This window comes from Lithobates pipiens, unplaced genomic scaffold, assembly GCF_037356315.1.
Source record: "Lithobates pipiens isolate NorthernLeopardFrog02 unplaced genomic scaffold, aLitPip1_a1.2 Scaffold_10, whole genome shotgun sequence".
NCBI lineage: Eukaryota > Metazoa > Chordata > Amphibia > Anura > Ranidae > Lithobates > Lithobates pipiens.
The window spans coordinates 64134879-64147499 of record NW_027507686.1 but is presented as its reverse complement, the minus strand read 5'-3'; the positions used below and the strand labels follow the sequence as shown (position 1 = coordinate 64147499).

The 12621-nt window shown below is 41.1% G+C and overlaps 1 protein-coding gene across 2 annotated transcripts in view; it reads left to right on the top strand.

The window, feature by feature from the left end:
• RCOR2 (REST corepressor 2) overlaps nt 1-12621 on the top strand; it is a 52902-nt gene that overhangs the window by 29206 nt on the left and 11075 nt on the right. For both annotated transcript variants that reach the window (XM_077455758.1, XM_077455757.1), the window contains exons 5-8: nt 3005-3057; nt 4634-4795; nt 10603-10721; nt 10902-10971. In XM_077455758.1, the coding sequence (XP_077311884.1) occupies nt 3005-3057; nt 4634-4795; nt 10603-10721; nt 10902-10971 (404 nt within the window). The remainder of the gene's footprint in view (nt 1-3004; nt 3058-4633; nt 4796-10602; nt 10722-10901; nt 10972-12621) is intronic.

The window sequence follows — 12621 nt, the reverse complement described above, 5'->3', positions numbered from 1 at the left end:
CACATATTGTTTAAGATCTTTAGTAATGCAAATTCCCAGATATTTCATCTCACTCACTATCTGGATATGTGCAGCTTCACACGGTAGGGGACTATCCAATGGGTCTATAGGCAGTATGCAGGATTTATCCCAGTTTATTTTTAGGCCCGCTTGATGTCCAAAATTGGTTATTCTGTGTATGTAACTACTTTAGCTGAGGAATACACCCCCATGTTTTTATTTATTTATTTTTTTTGTAAAATTATTTTTATTCAGTTTTTAAGAACAGCAAAAAAAAAACAATAACTGAACCCCACATAAATGACCCCCTCCCTCCTCCCCATTGTGCAATGTCCCAAGTATAACAGGCAATTAAACGCAGTCACATGCATTCCGGCCTACTCAAATAATTTTAACAGTACATGCTCAGGTAAAAACTACAGCAATGACTCAAGTACCTAGTAGCTATGCCTAGGCCTGTCTTGACTTTTCAATTAGTGCAAGTTTCCTGTCATGTAACATTTAGCTCATCATTTATGCAGTCACTCAAACAGTATCATCCGAAGAGAGCCAGCACTGCCACACCTTCTCAAAAATTTTGGGGCACCCCCTACTTAAGTACGTGGCTTTGTATAAGGGCAACACTTTATTCACGATGCCTTTCCAGAAGGCCAAGGATGGGGCGTCAGTTTTTTTTCCAGCATAAGAGAATGGCTTTACGTGCATAAAACAGGGTGAAATCATAGTTCTTTGTGCCCTAAGTGGCGCTACCTCCTCCACCAGGCCCAACATACAGACTGAGATCATCATGGGGATGGGCAGCGAGACCAGCCCCTGGATGGTTTTTGTAACCCCTATCCAAAGTACCTGTACGGACGGGCACTGCCAGAATGAATATATGATCGCAAATCTGCCCCTTCCGCTTTACAACGCCAGCAGGCATCGCTATCTAAGCTGTAAATGCTGGCTAGTCTCGCTGGGGTATAATATACTCCTGTGAAGTATCTTTTATATTTCTTTTATTTATATTTCTGTTCTGTGGTGTCCATCTCGTTTCTCTCTTTTTTTTTTATTTTTTTTCTATTTTTTTTTTTCTCCCAGTTAATTTTATATAATAGATCTTGTTCAGAAAAAACATCAAGAGTCATTTTTTTTTAAGGGGAGAGGGGTGTAGAGAAAACTATTGTAGACACTAGAGCTGCACGATTAATCATTGAGAATCGTTATCACGATTTATCCCCCCTTGCGATCTTGACAAAGTATTCCCGATTTTCTTTCTATGCAGAGAATTATCTCTGCTCTGAAGCCAACAGCCATCTCGAAAGAAAGGGGGGGGGGGGAGGAGGCAGGCAATCTGCCAAGAATCACTACATTCTTTAGCAGTGGAACCTAAGTATAAACATTGTAACGATTTGTCCTTTTAGATAAAAGGAATACACTTTTTGGTGTGTAAATGAGGGAAGTTTAACCACTTAAAGCGGAGTTCCACACAAAAATAGAACTTTGCATTTTCAGAACCCCCCGCCCCCTGAAAGGTGCCAAATGTGACACCGGAGGGGGGGGGGGTTCTGAAATGTGAAGTTCTATTTTTGTGTGGAACTCCGCTTTAAGTGTCTAATACAGGTATCTTGCTCCCACTTCCAGGCATAGATACCCACGCCACCTGCTGGTAGGTATACCACTCCGCCACTCCACCACCTGCTGTTTTCTGGGAGATACACAGGTCTCGAGACAGCAGGGACCTGTGGGAACGCAGTTGTGCATGCTCAGTAGGGAACCAGGAAGTGAAACCGCAAGGCTTCACTTCCTGATTCCCTCACGAAAGATGGCGCCGTCAGCCGAGAGCTGAGGGACAGATCGGCTTTGGGTGCCAACATCACGGGCGCCCTGGACAGGTAAGTGTCCATATTTTAAAAGTCAGCAGCTGCAGTATTTGTAGCTGCTGACTTAAAAAAAAAAAAAAAATGGTGGAACGCTTTAAACACTAAACCTTTTTCTGACATTTGTTGGTTTCAAGTTTAAAAAAAAATTTTTTTGCTCAAATTATTTTAAACCCCCCCCCCCCCCAAAAAATTATATCTCTATCTCTATATCTATATCTATATATAATTTGTGTGTATGTATATATGTGACATTAGTAGAGACCCTAGAGAATAAAATGGCAGTTGCAATATTTTATGTCGCACTGTATTTTCGCAGCAGTCGTTCAAATGCAATTTTTTTGGGGGAAAAAAAATGACACTTTAATGAATAAAAAAAAAAAAAAGAAAAGTAACCAGTAAAGTTAGCCCATTTTTTTTTTTTTTTTGTCTATGTGAAAGATTTTACTCCACGAGAATCGTTATCTTTATTCTAAGCAAAAAAAATTGTGATTCTCATTTTGGCCAGAATCGTGCAGCTCTAGTAGACACAATGTAAAAGGGCTGTCCTTGTAATTTGTCTTTAGTCTATGACTGTCTTCAAAGAGAGAGTTCCCCAATCTCTAGCAACTAATTTAGCTTCTGTATAGTTTTGATCTCCTGCAACATGTATACGATTTGATATTCTCTAGTAGTGGGTCTTTAGTCTATTGCTATCTCCTGTTGCATGTCGGGAGTCTGACAGCTTTCTGTAGCATTACATTCACTGAGCTCCTGTTCGCATCGGCGCGATTTGACAGGTCAAATTGGAGCCTATTGCTGGGAATAGGCCCGTCCCAAGCGGTGTCACACCGATTTCCAAAAATAGTTCCTGGGCGAATTTTGGCGACTTTGGGGCGATTTCAATAGACATCTGTGCATAAACCCGCACAGATGTCTTTCAAGTCGCACCCGAAGTCGGACTGAAATGCTGCTTTGAAATTGTGTGAGTTCAGATGAACTCGCAGGACCTTAAAGCCGTGTTCAATGTGAACGAGAGACTTAAGGACTTATGGTAGTAACAATCTATAATGCTACTCGGCAACATAAAGCTGTGTTTTGTATACACTCTTAGTTTTTTATGAAGCTTTCTCAGACTAAAGCAGTTTTCTTCTTCTGTATTGTAGTGGATGAGTATATATCGATGGCAAAAGAAAAGCATGGATACAACGAAGAGCAGGTAAGACATGACTAGCTGAAGAGGGTCTTTATGACTCAAATTCACACCTGAGCGTTTTGTAGCTTGAAGCTCCAAAATGCTCACTAATCACAATCCTATGGTTTTAAATTGTGCCTGTTCACATTTGAATACTCGGGCACCTATAGCTCGATGCCTGAAGCTTAAAAAGGTACAGGAGTTACTTCTTAAGCAGAATGGATATTTTTGGGCCTCCTAGACTCCAATGGGAGCGCCTGAAAAACACCTGAAAATTTTTATTTTTTCAATTCCAAGCATACATCTAATAACTAGATTTTCATTGACTAAAACAAAATGCTTATGCTTGAATATGCCTGAAAATTTTTTGAAAAAAACACACACAAAGGAAAAAAAGTTGAAAAGTCGCATATAAACACTTCTACTCTATCGATACAGCCAAAGGCTCCATGCGTATTTGAGTTTTGGGCAGAATTATTGAGAATCTGCCCATGATCTCAAATCGCACTGCAATTGCAAATTGCATGTTAGAGTGCCATTCATTTTCAATGGCACCTCTAAAACGAGATGTGGTTATCTTGCAGCAAACTGCAACTCTCAAAGCTTGCCAACCAAAAGAAGCTCCTGCCCATTTTTTTTGGGCACAATCTTTGCAAGTTGTGGTTTGCTACGCAATAATTGCAGCAAAACCGTATTAGGTGCAATTGAAAATGAATGATAGCAGTGCGATTTGAGCAGCAATTCTGCCCCAGATTCCCAAACTCCAAATGTAAATGAAGCCTCACTCATGACGCTCCCGGTAGTCTGTGTTGGTTGTTCATGTACTGTAGTTGTGGCCTTCACCACCACTGGTACTGGCATTGCATTTCATATGACACATTTAGCCTTTCACAGTAAGTAAACCCTTCAGGTAATTTCAAGCTGATCATTAAATACATTCTAAATAGTTTGCTTTGGATTTCTATTAGGGATGCGCTGATATCAAGTATTTTCACAAGTACTCGTAAAAATGCTCCGATACCCGAAACCGATACTTTGCATTGCGATTTGTGTCCATACAAAATGAATGGGCTCAAATTTCACTACAAAGAATTGAATGCGGTTTGCCACAGTGCTCTTGTGTGAACCCAGGCTGAAATCACTATGAAAAGCCTGGGTTCACACAGGAGCAATGGAGAATCCTCATGCGATTCGGCCAAGAATCGCACCGCATTGCTGTTCAAATCGCATTCGATTCTTTGCAGTACGATTTTGAGCCCATTAATTTTTTTTATGGGCTGGAATTGCACCGCAAAGTATCGGCACTCGTTCTTAGTGTGTTTTTTTTATTTTATTTTTGTTGTTGTTGTTGTTGTTGTTTTGTTTTGTTTTGTTTTTAATCAGTGCAAACCTAATTTCTATACTTTTTCACGCTTATTAAATAAACCTTAATACGTTTATGTATTATCAGTATTTGCTGGTAAAATGCCAAGTTTTTAAATTTTATACTCATTTTAACCCTTCTCTCCTATGTTTTGGGTTGGTTTGGTCTTGCTATTGTCTCCTTTTTTTTTCTTTCTACTCGCCAGGGTTTTATATTGTTTCTTCTGGTCATTGACAGGCCTTAGGTATGCTCTTGTGGCACAAACATGATGTGGAACGCTCCCTAGCTGACCTGGCAAATTTTACTCCTTTCCCTGATGAGTGGGGCATCGAGGACAAAGTCCTTTTTGAACAGGCATTCAGTTTCCACGGAAAATCTTTCCAGCGCATACAGCAAATGGTAATATTGTCTTTTGCTTACATATTTCTCCACTGTTGATACTGATTTAAAGCTGGTTATACACATATAGAAATTTTGGCCGAAACTGATCATTTTTGGAAAGATCGTTCCAACGTTTTGTGCCAGCTAATGTCGATGGATCCGAAGCGAAAACTTTTACCATTTCATCCAAAGTGTATATTTGTATGTTCTATTCTAAACGAAAAAAATCCTATGTCTTGTATTGCACATCCTTGGAATATAGGTGAACCAGAATTCTTAATGTTATCGACCATTCATTTTCGATCACGGCTGTATTATTCAACCAGTTAGTGAACAAGATGCTATTGAGCGATGAAAATTTGTTTACACTTTAAACGACCAAAATGCTATACGTCTGTGTATTTACGTTTTTGACTTGTTTACTTTGCAAATTTATCACCTTCACCCTCGTATGACAAAACTACAGTCACGTGTTTTGTGAGGCTTGCTACAAGCTTCAAACTTGAGTGCTGAAAGGGCATCACTGAAGCTTGCCTTTGGCTTAATGGCTTCATACAGCTGGACATTTGATGAAGCATTTGTTGCAGTACCACTTGCAAATTTACACTCAGTGGCAACACAGGGAGCACTGAATCTATGTAATTAGTGCTTATACTCTGCATTACTGCATATTTATTTAGCCTCGTATTGCGACAGTTGATCTCCGATTAGGATATAGTGCAGTTATGTATATTCAGGGCTCAAAATTTCAAGTCCTGAGCTACTAGCCAGGCCTTAAGGGTTACTCGCCACCAGTTGCCCCGCCCAACCCCCTACCCTGCCCCGTCCCTAATTCTGTCCTTAAACACGCCCTCATAAATTTATCTCATGAAATTACACTTGAATGTTTTATGCAGAATTAAGTTACAAAAATATTAACAACAACTTTATCAATGCAGCCCCACCTGTGCCCACCATTGCAGCGTGACCTGTGCAGAGATGGAGGGCGGCCAGATGATCAGAGCTGGGATTGTCCACCGCAACAGCTTTTATTTGAATTGCTGTGCGCTCCCGGTCACATACAGTCCCGCCTCCTGACCCAGCACCTGGGACCGACAGAACCCGCTTTGAATCGGCGTTCTTTCTATTATTGGCACCAGGTCAGGAGGTGGGACTGTGTGTGACTGCGAGCGGACGGCAATTCAAATGAAAGCTGTATTAAGCGGGCAATCCCCACTCTGTAATGATATGGCAAGCTCTCCTCTTCCTCTCCTCTCCTCTCTTCCCCTGGGTGCTTGCTGGGAGAATGCTTGCCCCCCCCCCCCACTTCGAGGCAGCCTACGCTCATCCTCAATCATTTTCCACTCGCAAAATATGAGCAGGCAAATTAAAAATTTGAGGGCTGATGTATTTATAGTAAGGTTTATGAGCCCCAAAAAGATGAGAAAGTGGTCAACAGAGGCGCCCAAAAAAGAAGAGGAAAAGAAGCTGAGAAATGGATTCTTCATTAAATTGATATTTATTGCTCAGTATAAAACACTGTCGCTGCATTTGGTGGCCCTACACTGGCCACTTACTTGGGATGGTGCATAAAACACTGATTAAAAAAAAAAAAAAAAAAATGTAGATAAAATGTATGTGTGTGCTTATATTTTATCTTACAATGGTTATCAAGGAGATTCTTTTATTCTAAGAGATAACCTATATATCTCTTAGAATAAAATAATCTCCTTGATAACCATTGTAAGATAAAATATATGCACATACGTTTTATCTACATATATATTTTTTTGTTTATCAGTGTTTTACGCACCATCCCAAGGACGCGGCCAGTGTAGTGCCACTAATTGTGTTGACTGTGTTTTAAACAACATTTCTCAGCTTCACGTTCGGGGTCTCTGCTGACACCACTTTCCCATCTTTTGGGGCTCATAAACCTCTTACTGTGAACACTCCAGAATCCTGAGTACGGAGTGCGTAGGATCATCGGGATCACCCCACTGAGCATCGAGCACCTTTTAATCTGTGCAAGGACCTTTCCCCTGCAGGCTTTCACTCCAGGTTGTCTGGTACCCCGTTGGGGAGCTCGGTAACCTCACAGATGTGCGTATACCATTGCAGTTTACCTTCTCATCATATATTTCATCCAATCATATGTCAAACTACTACACCATAAAGAACTCTCACGGCAAACCTCTGTCCTTCTTTTTATTTTTTTTTTTTTATTTTTTTTTAATTCGGTGTCTGCAGCACATGTCAAAGCCTTGGAAAGGTTCATAGAGCAGAGCCTTTCTGTCACCCAATCCAGTGGTGAGAATAGATGTGTTGTGCATTGCAGTAATATAGGCTGGCCAATAGCAGTGTCCCCAACACACGACATGTGGCATAATACCATCCAGCATCCTGAGAACTGCTGAAGTAGAGATGGATGATGGTCATACTGGAACATGTGATAGGACATGAAGGAATAGTTAATGGCAGTGTGCTCTTTCTAACGGACGTGGGGAGCATACCTCAGCATTTCAAACTACACAGCAGTGTGCTGAGAAGCAGTCTAGCAAATTTGACTAATTCAGAAAAGATAATGCCCTCCCATGGCTCCATCCCTCCTTGCATGTCATAGCACCCCCTTTTTGGCAGTGTCTAATTACTCTCTGAGCTGTCTTAACTCTTCTCCCCTCCCTTCACCTTCTTATGCAGCAGTCAGGGGAGGAGTGAAGGGGAATACTATAGTGTCATCTGAATGGCAGCTCTGGGGCTGCAGACCTCACATCTGAGGTGGCCAATCCAGCAGAATTCCTATGGTTATTTTGTATCTACACAAGGGAGGGAAATAACATGCCTATAATTGTGTTAAATGCACATACTGTATAATCAAAAAGACTGTTGTTGAAATAACTGGTCTAGGTTTACTCAGGAGCAGTGCGGGGAGCCGCATGTGATGTACTACTGTTTAAATCGCACGTGATTCTTTGCATTGCACTTTGAGCCAAATTCTTTTTCCGTGGCTCAAATTGCACCGCAGCTGTGCGAAAAAGGTGCATGCACCTTTTGTTTGCTGCAATGAAATCGGATTGCATGGGTGTTCACACTTATGCAATCCAATTCTGGCAATCGCACTGCGTTTTGCAAGCCCTTTTTTGGGTGTTATTAACATTGACACGTTACAAGTTATACCCATGTTTAGGGTGTTCAGGTCTGCCTCCCCGATTCCCCCCTTCCATGATGGTAAGTGGGGGATGCTCTCCCCGCATTCACTGTTGCTTTTCAAAAACAGAGTGGCTGTGTGGGTCTCGGGCCATACAGATGCATCATTCACTCACAAATCTCATAGCAATGTCCCGTCTTGTATAGTGCATCCGGAAAGTTATGACATCGCTTCATTTTTTCCACATTTTATGTTACAGCCTTATTTCAAAATTTCAAAATGGATTAAATTCATAATTTTACTCAATTCTACAAACCATACCCCAAAATGACAACATGAAAGAAGTTTTCTTGAAATCTTTGCAAATTTATTAAAAATAAAAAATGTCCATAAGTATTTACAGTCTATGCCATTACACTCCAAATTTTGAGCTCAGGTTCATCCTGTTTCTACTGATTATCTACTGACTATCACTGAGTGATCAGGGGAGAAGAGCCTTAGTCAGGGAGTTGACCAAGAAACCAGATGGGCACTCTGAAAGAGCTCCAGTGTTTCTCTATGGAGAGAAGAGAACCTTACAGAAGAACAACCATCTCTGCAGCACTCCACCAATCAGGCCTGTATGGAAGAGTGGCCAGAAGAAAGCCACTCCTCAGTAAAAGGCACATGACAGCCCACCTGGAGTTTGCCAAAAGGCACCTGAAAGATTCTCAGACCATGAGAAACAAAAATCTCTGGTCGGGTGAAACGAAGATTGAATTCTTTGGCCTGAATGGCAAACGTCATGTCTGGAGGAAACCAGGCACTGCTCATCTCCTACCAACAGTGAAGCATGGTGATGGCAGCATCATGCTGTGAGGATGTTTTTCAGCAGCAGGAACTGGGAGATTAGTCAGGATTGAGGGAAAGATGAATGCAACAATGTCCAGAGATCCTGAAAACCTGCTCCAGAGCGCTCTGCTGCGAAGGTTCGTCTTCCAACAGGAGAACAATCCTAAGCACACAGCCAAGATAACAATGGAGTGGCTACGGGACAACTCTGTTAATGTCCTTGAGCATCCCAGACTTGCGCCCAATTGAACATCTCTGGAGAGATCTGAAAATGGCTGTGCACCGACACTTCCCATCCAACCTGATGGAGCTTGAGAGGTCCTGCAAAGAAGAATGGAAAAAAAATGCTCAAAAACAGGTGTTCCAAGCTTGTAGCATCATAGTCAAAAAGACTTAAGGCTGTAATTGGTGCCAAAGGTACTTCAACAAAGTATTGAGCAAAGGCTGTAAATACTTATGTACATGGAATTTTATTTATTTTTTAATTTGCAAAGATTTTAAACCAATTTCTTTCAAGTTGCCATTATGGGGTATAGTTTGTAAAATTTTGAGGAAAATTTAATGCATTTAATCCATTTTGGAATAAGGCTGTAACATGGCAAAAAGTGAAGCGCTGTGAATAATTTCCGTATGCACTGTAGCTCTCCATGAACTGCAAAGACACTCATGAGCACCCTTGTTGTTCAGTCACATCTTCCTCCAGCTTTGTAATTTTTTTCCCCGTATTGAAGGTACAGGCAGTCAAGCTGGAATCAAGGTCTACCCGGAGCCTTATATTGCGTGTGCTGATTTCTGATCGTGGGTTCAATAAAAATAACGTATATGTATGTATATATTATAGTGTGTGTGTGTGTGTGTGTGTGTGTGTGTGTGTGTGTGTGTGTATATATGTATATGTATGTGTGTGTTAATTATATATAATACTTAGCCTTTAAGGCGTGGGAAGAATGCAGTGCCTTGACCTGCAGAGCTTACCCTCACTACATTTTGGACTGCATATAATACAGTCACTTCTGTTTTGATGTTGGGTTTTCTGAAATTACATAATCCAAAAGACTCAACAGTGTTGCTAGGCAAAAAAAAAAAAAAACACATGGATGCAATGTTTAATAATCCTTGTGCATTTTCTGACACCCCAGCCACGTATGGACGACTATATTACTTTTGTGTGTTCTTGTGTAAGCTTTTGGATGTTTCAACAAAAGCCTGGTCTGGGTAGCCATATACATTCAAAGCATTTCTGAGACGCCTGTATTCTTTGTCTTTACAACACTGGGCTTAGATAATAGCAACAAATGGTCCAAAGTTCTAATAACTTGTGGTACAATGAGTGATGGGACTCAAAAAGCAGATATTGATCTGTGTGGGTAGCTTTCCTATAAACATCAGTGTCCAAGTCACTTTCCTCCTGGACATGTAACACACAGTCCAAAGAGGGTCATTTGTTATTCTGTCTCATATAAACTTTGTTTTTGTGCATGTTCTTGTACAACTGAAGCTTGTACTTCATTTTATCTTGACGTGTGGCACCATGTTGTCTAGATTATGGAAATAGAACTTGGTGCTTCCACAAACATTTTACATCTTTCAACATGTTTATGATCAACTAGCATCTACCTTGACACATTCTATGGTCATGGAGTTACCTGCGTGGGATATCTTTCTGGCACCCATTATAAATAACAAAGCTGCGTAGTAAATGAGCATTAAAATATCCTAAACCTTACAGAACAAGTCCAGCTGAGTGGGACTAACTGCTACTAGCTTTTGCAGTATTTGGTTACTAGTCATAGCTGTTTAATTTGTTATTTTGGGAGATATGTATATATGCATGGCATAATGGACCATCTACCATTTTTCTCCCCAGCTTCCAGATAAACCAATTACTAGCCTGGTGAAACATTATTATTTCTGGAAGAAGTCACGAAGCAAAACAAGTGTGATGGATAGGCAAGCTCGGCGACTGCAAAGCAAAAAGGAAAATGGGTGAGAATAATAACTTGTGGGGAGTACAGACATTAGAAAATGAAAGGGAAATAGAGTGGAAACTGTCTGATGTAATAAAGTAGGAGATCATCTGTCAGAATATTTAGAGTAATCTGCTTGGTTTGGGGTTGTCAAGGCATGCGATTATTTTAATGAGTCCAGCTCTTTTACTGCTTGTAGTCTTGAAGATGTAGATGAACTGCCCAAGATCGTTGACTCAGAGGTAGATGCTAATGGCCCCAAGAAAGAGGTGAGACAAGCAAGTATAGTATTACTAATTGTTTTATATGTACCCAGTTTTGTGTATATTTAAAGTGATATTAAAGGCTTTCTCTATGACAAACATGTCATACCTGTTTTGTGCAGTTTTTCCCAGAGCAGCCCGATCCTCCCTCCGGCCAAGTGCCCTCCAGAGCAAGCAGCTTGCTATGGGGACACTCAAGCAGGCTTGTTCATGAGCCGCAGCTCTGTGTGTCCATTCACAGAGCCACGGCTTGGCCCCACCCCCTTTGTCTCCCCTCTGTCCACACTTTCTATGATTGATAGTATTGGGAGCCAATGGCTCCCACTGCTATCTCAGCCAATGAGGAGGGAGATTCCCAGAGAGCCGAGGCTCTCGTGCACTTCACTGGCGCAAGATCGGGCCCAAGTAAGTATTGGGGGAAGGGGCGCTGGGGAGGCTGCTGCACATAGAATGCATGAAGCTGAAAAAAACTTGAGCCTTTACAACCACTTTCATGTAAAAAAAAAAAAAGTTTAAAGAATAAATTGTGACTTGTTTTTAGCACTTGAGAAGCAAATGTGTATTAACCACTAGCTGACCAGCTCACGCAGATATACTACGGCAGGTTGGCATCGCTGTACGAATTGTACCTGTACAACAGTTGGCACAGTTCTGGGCGTGTGCCGATGCGGAAGCGAGCCCGCGGGTCGAGCTGATTTGATGTCCTGGCGACCTGTGATGGCCTAGTAGAGAGGCAGAACGGGGATCTGCCAGTGTAAACAAGGCGGATCCCAGGGGACATGTTGGAGATCTTCTGTTCCCAGTGATCGGGAACAGTGATCTGTCATGTCCCAGTCAGCCAGCCCCCCCCCCCCCCCCTCCACAGTTAAAACACATCCAGGGAACAAACTTGACCCCTTGATCTCCCCTGTTAACCCCTTGCCTACCAGTGTTATTTTTACATTGATCAGTGCATTTTTATAGCACTGATCAATGTAATAATGTCATGTTAATGGTCCCCAAAAAGTTTTGGGTCAGATTTATCCACCGCAGTGTCACAGTCCTGCTGAAAATCGCAGATCACTGCCATTACTAGTAAAAACAATAAAAAAAAAGTCCCTAAATCTATCCCATAATTTTGTAGTCACGATAGGTTTGCGCAAAAGTTATCAATAAACGCCTATTACGAATTTTATTTTCTACCAAAAATATGTAGAAATATATATATATATATATATATATATATATAATTCGGCCTAAACTGATACTTTTTTTTTTTATTTTTTTTATATATATTTGTTTTGGGACATGTATTGTACCAAAAAGTAAATTAAAAAAGTTTGTTTTTTATTAAAATTGATGCTCTGTTTATAGCGCAAAAAAATAAAAACTGCAAAGGTGATCAAATACCACCAAAAGAAAGCTCTATTTGTGCGGTAAAAAAGCACATCAATTTTGTTTGGGTACAGCATTGCATGACCGCGCAATTGTCAGTTAAAGCAATGCAGTGCCGTGTCGCAAAAACTGGCCTGGTAATGAAGGGGGCAAATCCTTCCGGGGCTGAAGTGGTTAAACATTTCTTGGAGTACTGAAATGACGCTTTATACCCTATACTTTGTGTACACCTCACTGGGGACGTCTGATAGCCAAAATCCTGGTCTGCAAGCATGAGACAGA